Source organism: Heloderma suspectum, chromosome 1 (genome assembly GCF_057233095.1).
Source record: "Heloderma suspectum isolate Gila_16-S chromosome 1, 16-S_ref, whole genome shotgun sequence".
NCBI classification, from domain to species: Eukaryota; Metazoa; Chordata; class Lepidosauria; order Squamata; family Helodermatidae; genus Heloderma; species Heloderma suspectum.
This window is the reverse complement of record NC_139458.1, coordinates 128,961,942-128,974,009: the sequence shown is the minus strand read 5'-3', so window position 1 is coordinate 128,974,009 and position 12,068 is coordinate 128,961,942. Positions and strand designations below refer to the sequence as shown.

The 12,068-nt window shown below is 45.4% G+C and overlaps 1 protein-coding gene across 2 annotated transcripts in view; it reads left to right on the top strand.

The window, feature by feature from the left end:
• The window catches only part of EPS8L2 (EPS8 signaling adaptor L2), a 131,797-nt gene that overhangs the window by 97,815 nt on the left and 21,914 nt on the right, over nucleotides 1–12,068 (top strand). For both annotated transcript variants that reach the window (XM_084857019.1, XM_084857011.1), the window contains exons 12-15: nucleotides 5,863–5,937; nucleotides 7,617–7,765; nucleotides 9,262–9,388; nucleotides 11,822–11,931. In XM_084857019.1, coding sequence (XP_084713145.1) covers nucleotides 5,863–5,937; nucleotides 7,617–7,765; nucleotides 9,262–9,388; nucleotides 11,822–11,931 — 461 coding nt within the window. The remainder of the gene's footprint in view (nucleotides 1–5,862; nucleotides 5,938–7,616; nucleotides 7,766–9,261; nucleotides 9,389–11,821; nucleotides 11,932–12,068) is intronic.

The window sequence follows — 12,068 nt, the reverse complement described above, 5'->3', positions numbered from 1 at the left end:
CCTGACTGCCTTTGCAAGCCCTTAGCCAGACTCAGTTTGTGTGCCGTATGTAACATCTGTTACATATGGCATTATTTCAGTTCCTACAGAGGGGAAGAAATGTCGATGCCAAGAGCAGTTTCTGAACAGCCTCCACATTTGCAGGTCCTCAGTTGTCATGATATCACACACAGCAGAAATAGTTAACTAGCAAGAGGAAGGCTAGGAAGAATGCTGTCATGTACTGAGCTGCTGCAGTGTCCATTGGAACAAAGGCGTGTTTTGTTTGCCACTACGGCAAATCCTCAGCAATTTAAATAAAAGGTGCATTCATCAGAACGGCTGTTAGCTGCTAACACAATCTATTTGACATCCTTGTCAATCCCTCTGATTGTTCTTCTTTTGCAATACAGCCCGTTTCAAATACAAACATTTGAGGCTGTAGATGCACCAGTGGGTGACCTACAGCTCGTACAGTTACATCAAGACAAACCCCACTCCACAACTAAAACACACTCTGTGCAAGTCGAGCGTAAGAATCCTGAGTAATATTTAGATTGTAACTCCCTTAAGAACATTAGAACATAAGAAGAACCTTGTTGGACCAGGTCAAAGGCCTCTCTAGTCCAGCATTGGCGCTTTATAAATAATATCAGGAATACTTTAGACTTCAATATAACATCGTGTTAAAATATGCTGGACAGCTCACCGGGGATGTTCACGAAGTAGTCAAACGTTTCCAGTTATTATGAGAGAACATAGAATCATGTGCTACTGCATCAGAGCAGGAGCCATTCAGTCCAGCATCCTGTTTCCAGCCATGACTGGCCAGCTGTCTCTGGAAGCTCACAAGCAGGGCATGAGGTGATGGCCATCCCTGCTGTCATAGAATCATAGAATAGTAGGGTTGGAAGGGGCCTACAAGGCCATCGAGTCCAACCCCCTGCTCAATGCAGGAATCCAAGTCAGAGCATCCCTGACAGGTGGCTGTCCAGCCTCGTCTTGAAGGCCTCCAGTGTGGGAGAGCCCACCACCTCCCCAGGTAATCGGTTCCATTGTCGTATTGCTCTTACAGTCAGGACGTTTTTCCTGATGTTCAGCCGGAATCTGGCTTCCTGTAACTTGAGCCCATTATTCCATGTCCTACACTCTGGGATGATCAAGAAGAGATCCTGGCCTTCTTCTCTGTGACAACCTTTCAAATACTTGAAGAGTGCTATCATATCTCCCCTCAGTCTTCTCTTCTCAAGGCTAAACATGCCCAGTTCTTTCAGTCTCTCTTCATAGGGCTTTGTTTCCAGTCCCCTGATCATCTTTGTTGCCCTCCTCTGAACCCTCTCCAGTTTGTCTGCATCCTTCTTAAAGTGTGGTGCCCAGAACTGGACACAGTACTCCAGATGAGGCCTAACCAGTGCTGAGTAGAGGGGAACTAGGACTTCCCGGGATTTGGAAGCGATGCTTCTATGAATGCAGCCCAAAATAGCATTTGCCTTTTTTGCAGCCACATCACATGGTTGGCTCATATTCAGCTTGTGATCAACAACAATTCCAAGATCCTTCTCGCTTGTAGTGTGGTTGAGTCACGTATCCCCCATCTTGTAACTGTGCATTTGGTTTCTTTTTCCTAGGTGCAGAACTTGGCATTTGTCCCTATTAAATGTCATTCTGTTGTTTTCTGCCCAGCGCTCCAGTCTATCCAGATCACTTTGAATTTTATTTCTGTCTTCCAAAGTATTAGCTATCCCTCCCAATTTTGTGTCATCTGCAAATTTGATCAGCATTCCCTACACCTCCTCCTCCAAGTCATTAATAAAAATGTTGAAGAGCACTGGGCCCAGGACTGAGCCCTGCGGTACCCCACTCGTTACCTCTCCCCAGTTTGAGAAGGTCCCATTGATAAGCACTCTTTGAGTCCGATTCTGTAGCCAACTGTGGATCCACCGGATCATTGTTTCATCTAGCCCACTTTGAGCTAGTTTGCTCATCAGGATATCATGGGGCACTTTGTCGAAAGCTTTGCTGAAGTCGAGGTATATGATGTCTATAGCATTCCCACGGTCTACAAGGGAGGTGACTTGATCAAAAAATGAGATCAGATTTGTCTGGCAGGACTTGTTTTTGACAAATCCATGTTGGCTTCGAGTAATCACGGCATTGTTGTCAAGGTGCTTCCAGATGGATTGCTTTATGATCTGCTCCAGAATTTTCCCAGGGATTGATGTCAGACTGACTGGTCTGTAGTTCCCAGGTTCCTCCTTTTTACCCTTTTTGAAGATAGGGACAACGTTAGCCCTCCTCCAGTCATCTGGCACTTCCCCCATCCTCCATGATTTCTCAAAGACAATAGACAGCGGTTCTGAGAGTTCTTCTGCCAGTTCCTTTATGACTCTAGGATGCAGTTCATCTGGCCCTGGAGATTTGAACTCATTCAAAGTAATGAGGTGTTCCTTGACCATATGCCTGTCGATCTCAAGCTGCAATCCTGCCCCTTCAGCCTGTACTTCGCCTTTGCCAGGGGGGGTCATAGACCCTCTTTGGGGAGAAGACTGAGCCAAAGTAGGAATTGAGCACCTCTGCCTTTTCTTTGTCATCTGTTATCGTTTTGCCATCCTTATTTAATAGCTGAACCACCATTTCTTTCCTCTGCCTTTTACTATGCACGTAGCTGAAGAAAGCCTTTTTGTTGTTTTTAACATCCCTTGCTAACCTCAGCTTATTCTCAGCTTTAGCCTTCCTGACGCCATCCCTGCAATTCTGTGCTATCTGCCTGTACTCTTCCTTTGTTACTTGGCCTTCTTTCCACTTCCTATATGTGTCCTTTTTTGTTTTCAGGTCATCCCTAAGCTTTTTGTGAAGCCACATTGGCTTCTTCTGTTGTCTTCCACCTTTTCTTCTTGTTGGAATTGCTTGTGATTGTGCCTTGAGAATTTTCTTTTTTAAAAGCTCCCACCCATCTTGGACTCCTTTTCTCGCTAGCATCGCTTGCCATGGGACCTTACTGATCATTGTTCTGAGTTTATGAAAATCAGCTTTCCTAAAATCCAGGGTACGCATTTGACTACACTCGGCTTTTGCTTCCCTTAGAACCAAGAACTCAAGTACAACATGGTCACTTTCCCCCAGAGTTCCTGTAACTGCTACTTTATCCGCTAAGTCATCTCTGTTGGTTAGGATCAAGTCAAGGATAGCCGATCCTCTAGTTCCTTCCTCTACTTTCTGTAGGAGGAAGTTATCCGCCACACAAGTCAGGAATTTCCTGGAGGGGCCATGTTTTGCAGAATTTGTCTCCCAACAAATATCGGGGAAATTGAAGTCCCCCATTACTACTACATCATGCTTCCTTAAAACATTGGCTATTTGCTTTTCAAAAGTTTCATCCTTGTCTTCTCCTTGATTGGGTGGCCGGTAGTAGACTCCGACCACCAGGTTCCTTTTATTCTTTGCTCCATTTATTTCAACCCAGATGCTCTCGATGGGGCTACCAAGCTCCTCCTCCTGTATTTCTGTGCAGAGATATGTATTTTTCACATACAGTGCAACCCCACCTCCCTTTCTGTTCCTCCTGTTCTTTTTGAACAAGTTATAGCCTTCAATTGCTGTATTCCAGTCATGAGAGTCATCCCACCAAGTCTCAGTTATACCTATCAGGTCATAATTTCCCTCTTGTATTAAGAGTTCAAGTTCGTTCTGTTTGTTTCCCATACTTTGGGCATTAGTATATAGACATCGAAGACCATGTGCTTCATAGTCTGGCTTTCTTCCTACATGTGTCTGAAGACTATTATTGGGCGCTATCAGAGCTGTTCTCTCCATTGCAGTGCATGCGCCTATGTCCACTGTTACCCCCAACATTACATCTCCCTACCCCGTAGGATTCGGTTTAAAGCCCTCCTGATGAAGTTCTTCATGCTGTGGCCAAACACAGTCTTCCCAGCCTTTGTGAGGTGCAACCCATCCCTAGCCAACAGCCCATCTTCCAGGAAGTATAGCCCATGGTCCCAGAATCCAAATCTCTCTCGTCGGCACCACCTTCGTAGCCAGTCATTTACCCGGAGTATTTTTCGTTCCCTTTCTATCCCTCTTCTAACTACTGGAAGGATGGATGAGAAAACTATCTGGGCCCCAAAGTTCTTGAGTTTCCTTCCCAAAGCTTCAAAGTCTGACGTGATCTCTTCGTAGCTCCGCTTGGCGGTATCATTTGTTCCCACATGGATGAGAAGAAAGGGATACCTGTTAGTGGGCTTTATGAGTGCAGGCAACCTTTCAGTCACATCTCTAATCTGTCCTCCCGGGAGACAACATACCTGGTGAGTCCATGGGTCTTCGCGACATACTTGGGTCTCGATCCCACGCCGCAAGGAGTCTCCCACTACTACCACTCTTCTCTTCTTCTTCTTGTAGGCCTGGGTTTCATCGCCTCTGTTTGACTGACCTTTAGCCTCTTGCTCACTCTCATGCAGGTTCCCCTGTGATTCTTCCTCTGCAGGCTGCCCTCCAGTCTCATCCGCAAGTACCTGGAATCGGTTCCACAGCTCCACTGCTTCCACTGGTGCAGAGTGGCGTCTAGTTCTTCTTCTCCTAACTGTCACCCTTTTCCAAGGAGTATCCTCTATTCCATTTTTCTTCACCTCAGCATTTCCGACTTCTGCCTCATCTTGCTGTTGCTCTTCAAGCTTCTGGTCTGCCCTTTGCTGCTGTAGTTCCCCCATTCTGTCCAAGAACTCTTCGTGTTCTCTTATTCCCCGGAGGGTCGACAGTCGCCGCTCCAGTCCACTTACTTTTTCCTCCAGCAGCGTGATCAACTTGCACTTGTTGCAGGTGTAGGCCATGTTGTTCTCAGGCAAGAAAACAAACACTGCACACACCTTGCAGGTCACCACCACTGGGGAGTCTTGTCCTTCCATAGCCTCTTTTCCCTTTTTGTGTCTAGCTTTGTGATTGTTCTAGACTAGCCTGTGCCTGCTCCTCTACTCAGTAGAGGTTAAAAGCAGAGTCCCACTGGTGTGGAAGTGTGTGTTACAAGACAAAGAAATGAAAAAAAGTTAGTTAAAATAAAAAATAAAAATAATTAAAAAAATGTTAGGGGCCTCCCCCTTGACCTCCGCTGCCGAACTCCCCTGGCCAACTCCTGTTTGCTCCCCCGTTCACTCGCTCTGTTCGCTCGCTCTCTGGGAGCTTGCCTGCTTCTGTAGTCCCTGGAGCAGCTGGAGCAGCTTGCTCTGCTCTGCTCTGTTCAGCTGGGAGGCGGGAAACAATGTCCGTCATAAGCATCTGGTACTCAGAGTTATATTGTCTCTGAACATGGAGGTTCCATGTACTGTCATGGTGTATAGTTGTCAGTCTGCCTATCCTCCATGCATTTGTCTGATGCAGCCTTCCCCAGTCTGATGCACTCCAGATGTTTTGGACTACAACCCCCAGCATTCCTGACCATTAGCTGGGTGGGGCAGATGGAAGTTGAAGTGCAAAACATCTGGAAGGCACCAGGTTGGGGAGGGCTGGTCTAATGCTTAAAAAAAAAATTAAGCTAGAGGACCTCACCACCTCTTGGAGTAGTCCAGAGCTTTATGGCCAAGGGTTTCAAAACTGATTTACAGTGTTCTGAAAAACAGACCCAAAACGTCTTAATAAAGGCCCTTTAGTTTTATAGGAGGGTGACTCCCCAAGTATGGCAAAGTTGGACCCTCATGCCAGCTGAACACACCATTGATTTCTTTTGTCACACTTATTTCAAGTTTTGGAATTATTGCTAAACATTTCTGCTTTCCTGGTTTCGTATCTTTACTATGAAAACATACGAAAAAAGTGTGAACTCTGTATTATCTTTGAACATAGAATCCAAAAATTTCGATTAAACCCGATTTCTTTTTTTTTTCTTTTCAGGCCAAACTGAGAAAGCATATCCAGAATCCAAGTGCTTCAGAATTAGTGCATTTCCTTTTTGGACCACTGGAATTGGTATAATCTTAACTATAATCTCTACATTCTTCCTTATGCATTACTACCATACTCATCAACAGCCATAGAGATGAATAGCCCAGTTAGGGGTACCCTTAATATTAAGGTTCCAATTATAAATCACTTAAAAATTCACAATGTTTAACATGTTTTAGACATGTGTAACTTGTAAATAGCCTGTTTACATGTTCAACTATCCTAGGACAGCAACCCCTGATTTGTTTCAAAGGAGTACACTTGGAAGTTGAAAAGGGTAAATGACTCATGGCAAAGTCAGAAGCTCTTGGTTTATCTCGATTATCAATGAATATGTGATCATGAAAATAGCAAGGTTGTATTTATAATGGGTCAAGCCCATAGTTCTATGGAGAAACATATAACTGACTTGTGTAGAACCTAAAAGCAGGGAAAGAAGAATTTATCTGTTTCAAGGTAACATAGGAACAGACTATCCATGATCTGTGAATTACCCAAACAACTCTAACAAAGAGGATATGGCTGTGATCATGCTGCAATTGCAGGAGAAATGGGAGGGCATGCCGCCACTTCAATTTGCTTTTCTCTTTTGAGTCTGCGAACTGCACGTGCAGTTTCTGTGCCATGCAGGAATGGAGGTTTAACAATAATGCCTGTGGTTATTCACTGCTGTGCAGCTGTGTAGGGGTGCAGTGAAAAATACACACACACACCTCAAAAAAATAGATTTCCTGCCTGTAAATACCATTAAAATCGCTGCAAGGAAGGAGGAGAAGAAAGAAATGTAGATCCTACATGGGAGGGGAGAAAGGCTGACAAAAAATGTTGCAGAACAGGTTCTGCCCCTTTAGAATCACTCTTGCTTGTAAGAGTTCTAGTACCACTGGATTGGAACTCACGTGTCGTTATAGTGCATGGAAACTGCAGGCACTGAAAAATATCATAAAAATTGCTTGGGAAAACATGGAATAGTGACAGGACACTAGTGAATAAGCTCCATGTGGGAGTAAATTTGGGTATGTTTTCTGCTATGTGTATTCCATAAACATGAACACTAGTAAGGCAACCATGGTGTCAGCAGCTAGCAAAATTGGCATTTAAAAAAATCTGGAGAGTGCATTACTTCCCATTCATCACCCAACGGTTGTTAAAAAAACACACACACATCTCCTGGAATGGTGCCGTGATGCAGCGTGTGTAGCCCACGCTTGGCCGTAACTGCTCATGTGTAGCACAGTTTATTGCTCCCTAAAAATAGGAAGTGGGCCAGATGCGGAAGTGTTTGGTAAAACAACTTGTTTATGTGGTGAAGATTAAAGTGAAAACCCCCTCATATTAACCTTGCTGACTGTTTGCAGCTAAAATGTGGGGGCATATGCAGGTAATGTTTTTGACCCTTTCCAGCACCATATTGTGAAGTGTAAACACCTATAGGATTCATTCCAGGAACCATTCTGTGAATATACAGTAATATTATTTTGGAACTGGCTCATTGAACTGCTCGAAGCATTCACAGCCCACATTGATGCAATGGAAAGCTGACATGTTTACAAAATCTGAATTGGCATTCCCTGATTTTTTGCAAGCTTTCCGTTAGCTTCCCAATGTATTGCTTTAAGTGGAGAATTGGAAGCTGGTTTCCTCTCAAACATTTGGAAACATCACTGAAAATTCTCTTCTGTGATTTCTCACATCTCATCCAGATTGTAAATAGCTGCGGAGGTCCTGATCTTGCCAGGTCTGTTGTCAGCCCACTTCTTTCTAAAGATACCACAGATTTCCTGAAAGGACATTTAACACCAAAGGAGATGACATTATGGGAGTCCTTAGGAGAAATGTGGACAAGGTCAAGGTAAGTAAAAGCAGAGCCAAACAGCAAACCAGAAAAGGCGCTTGCGTTGGCTGAAATTGGTGAAGGGGAAAGCCCACTGAGGGACCATTTGAATAGAAGCATTACATGGGGCACTCATGTTAGGAAATGGGGCTAAATGCATGGGGCCCTGCATGCAGGCTCTGCCCCTACATCCCAGTATGCACCATTCCCTCCCCCCTCAGTTCAGACCTTGCCGTGTTAAGCAGCAAGATCTGAAGGGGAGTTCTACTCTACTTAATGGGAGGTCGAATGCAAGTAGACCTCTCCATGCAATCAGAGCCCTGATAAAGCAGGGTCCCTGACTGTGTTGGAGAGGCCTACTTGCAATCAAGAGAACACATGTTGAACTCCCATACAGATCTTGCCACTCAACATGACAAAGAGCTTCTCCACATGGGGCTTTTATCGTGTGATCAAGATTGGTTTCTCACAGATGTTTGCGGGTCCTTTACACAACGTCATCAACCTCCAGGGCCCGTCCCATGGTTTATGACCTTTATCCTGCTTTTAAAAAGATTGGAGATAACATGATAAGGGACATTAATCTGGTCTATCAGCTGTGTGTAATGATGGCGTTGCGCCATCATCACAGTGCCATCTAGTGGCTGTAAAATGAAACATATGGAAACGTATAGAACTTCCTGAGAAAGGAAGTCCTCGATTCAAAGCACATGTATGCCCAGGTAAAGGAGTCAATCTTAACCCCTCAAAGAATCCAGAAGTAGAAAGCCCCAGTAGGGATGCGGGATTTCAGCCTCACGTGATGAACCCCAAAGTCTGAACTGAAGGAGCGGCCAGGGCCAGCACACACTGGGATGTAGGGGGCGGGGCCTGCATGTGTGGTCCAGCGCCCTACTCGCATGCTCAGCCTACCCTGTTCTCAACTTGCAATGTCAGCCTAAAATCTAATGGCAGATTCCTGCCCCTCCCCCTGCCCACATACAAAAACTCTTGATAACACAAAAGCTCTTTATATCAGGGTTTCTAAAGGGATTCTCGGAAGCAGACAATCGTGCATTTCAGTATTGCTTTGCATTTTAGACTGGAGACTGACAACAGTTGTTAAAGAGAGAGTTGAAGGTGGTTTGGCAGAGGCATTGCATTTCTTGATGTACATTATATACATCCCCACCCCACCCCCACTCTGAACCACCACCACTGTTGTCTTTGTTCAAGAGTCTGAAACCATACAAAAACCTGCAGAACATGTTTATCAAAGCCAAAAGGTGGGATAAATGTCCCCACTACGAGCAAAAACCTCATCATCAACTTGCTCGGAGAAAACCGCCTATTTCCAGCCTGATACGGCCACTGATGGCAATTTTAAGTGAGCTGAGAACATTAAGAAACCAGAATGCTGACTTTCAAAATATGTGTTGCACTTTGAGAACTGCAACTATAGCCTAGAATAGAAAAGCATGCCCTGTGGTGCTTGCTGCATGTAAAATGAACTTCTTTCTGATGTGTGTCCCAAGAGCTGAGTGGCCAAGAGATGCCAACATCCCAAGCTATATTCCAAAATTCCGGAATGGATGGGAGCCACCCCTGGAAATCTTCCGCGGAGCCCCTTGGGAAATAGATATTGGCCACCTGCAAGAAGAAGTGAGTTTCAGGCTTAAACCTCCCTGCTTTTGTTCCTTTTCTTTTTTTACTTTCAACTAACTCAGATTGTGAGCCAAATACTCTGCAAGCATCCAAGTAAATAAATAAATTCCTTTAAAAAATGCACAGTTCATCTTAATATTCCTGCTGTTTTTCAGATGAATCTTTTCAGATCAAAGACATGCTGACCTGGTTCTCATGATCAAAATAAGCCTTATTTAAGGCTCATTTAAATTGTGGTGTGTGCAAGGCATGATTTCCATCATCCCTGCCCAGGCAGCTTGCTGTGTTGTCCAAACCTGGGCAGCATGGCTTGTTGGATGGGGAAGCCACCTTCCAATAACCTGACAACAGTTATTTGATGATTTGGGGTCGTTTTGATCATGCGAACAGGCCCACTGAGAGCTATTGTTTCTAGAGTAACTCACCGCCATCTAGCTAGTGCCATGCGTGTGCAGAAGCAGGCTTATAGGTGCATATCTCCTAACTGAGAAAGGAAACTGCACAAATGAGTGTGATGTAAGATGCTAAAAAACCCATCCAGGGCAGTGAGGTTATCAGCAATAATGCTGGTTAGTGATTTGGAGAAAGAGGGACAGTGGGAGTTCCCTTCCTCCAGACAAGTGAATGGAGCTATCGCTGATAATCTGACTGGCACTGCAGGTTCATAGCCCTGACTGCTGGACGGCACTCTGCGGTAGCCTACTACTGTGAGAGCATATAGTTCAACTGAGGCCACTGGGTTGTATCCTGTTGTGCCCATGGCCTTATCTAAAAATAACCCCAAACAAGCGGAAATGCTTGCTTCCGGAGTGGGGAAGCCCAATGGAATCAGCAGAGCGGCCCCCTTGGATCCTTCCCATAGTCTTGAACATTTCTATTCCTTTTCACTGATCTAATGAAGCTATATTGGCTGAATTTCGTTTGCATAAAAAAAAAAATAAGTATTGCAGGAGAGGATCAGACCCACGGAAGCTATACATTAATTTGCCTGGAATAGAAGAATCCCAACATTACTATCCCCATATCAGAATTCCAGTAGTTTCTATAGCAGGGATGGGGAACCATTTTCAGCCCAAGGGCTGAGGCATTGGGGTTACTGCCCAATGTTGGCATGTGCCCCCTCCCCACATTTGCACACACAGAGACCCCCCATCGCACACCGACACACCATCCACGCAAACACATACACGCCATTCATACACACACCCAATTCATACACACACACACCGCACACCATTCATATACATACATTCACACACACATACATCCACACCCTCCCTTCCTAGTCCCACCTCAGCTGATCCATGGAAATCAATTTTTGCTACCCAGTGCTGAGGGAGGCTGCCTTTCAGATTGGAGGAAAGCCCTTTCCCCAGCCCCAGTGCTGAGAGAGGGAAAGGGGACTGTGGATTCCTTTTCCCCTCTCTTGGCACTGGGGCAGGCAAAGGGGGCGGGCCCTGGGAGAAGGGGCAAGGCCTGGGGAAGAAGCTTGGTGGGCTGCAAGAGGAAGCCCCATGGACCATTTTCGGCCCATAGACTGGAGGTTCCCTATGCCAGTTCTACAGTACTTTAGCTTAGGAAACGATGGGGATAAAAATGGCAATGATCATGATGTCATATCTGAGAAAAGACCATCGCTCAGCAGTAGCTTTGTATATAGAAGGTCCCAGGTTCAATCCCTGGCATCTCCAGGTAAAAACAAAGCAGGTAGCAGGTGACTGGAAAGACCTTTTCCTGGGACCCTGGAGAGCCACTGCCATTCAGAGCAGACAGTACTGAGTTAAATGGACAACCAGACTGACTGGCAGGAGGTGGCTTCCGATGTTGCTTTGAAAGGCCACAGTTTGTGATCACCTGCTTCAGGCAAACAGCAGCAGCAGGTGTTGGAAATACTGCATAATTCATCTGAGAGGGAAGCAGTGTTAAGGTTGTTTATTTAAAGTATTGCATAGCTAATGGCCGGACTAGAAAACACCAAGTTTTAATGGCAAATACGGAGATATTTATTTGTTCAGCATTCCTTGTTGACTATCATCCCTGTCCCAGAAGTGAAACACCGGTCGCCCTTTGTGCTGCAGTGACTCCCAGGTCCCTTTAAAGCACATGTGGCCACTATTTCGTGCCCCCCCCCCCACAAATACCCCTCATTGCCATTTGATCTGCTTTGTCCTAATTAAAAATCCAGAGAGTGCACTGCCTGGTAAGTCATTAGTCTCATGTCCTCTCATTTGCACTCGGAGAGGCTCATATGCTCGCTTTTCTTGACAGAGAAAAGCTCCCCGGTTCTGGCACCTTTTCTCCAAGAAAAAGGCACAAGTTATCATTCCACATTTCATTATCATGACTTTGAATGGTAAGCATGTGCACCTTCCTCTGGGACATGCCATCTCCCTCCTGGTAATCATGCTCTGCCTCTGTTTATCTTTCCAGCTGTCATCACCTAATGGCTATTCCAGCCGTAACCTAAAGCCTGTCCAGACATCGGATCAAATGCAAGCTGTGGATGCCTTTGCTCGCCATGTTGCTCAACATGTAAATAGGTAATTTCTAGTGCATAGAAGTGAATAGCCAGCGTGCAGGCCCAGGCCCAGCGTAAGAACACATGCCAGGGCCCACTGGGACTGATGCCAGCCGCCTCCCTTTTTAAAGTATGCATTGGTTTTTAGCTGGAAATGCT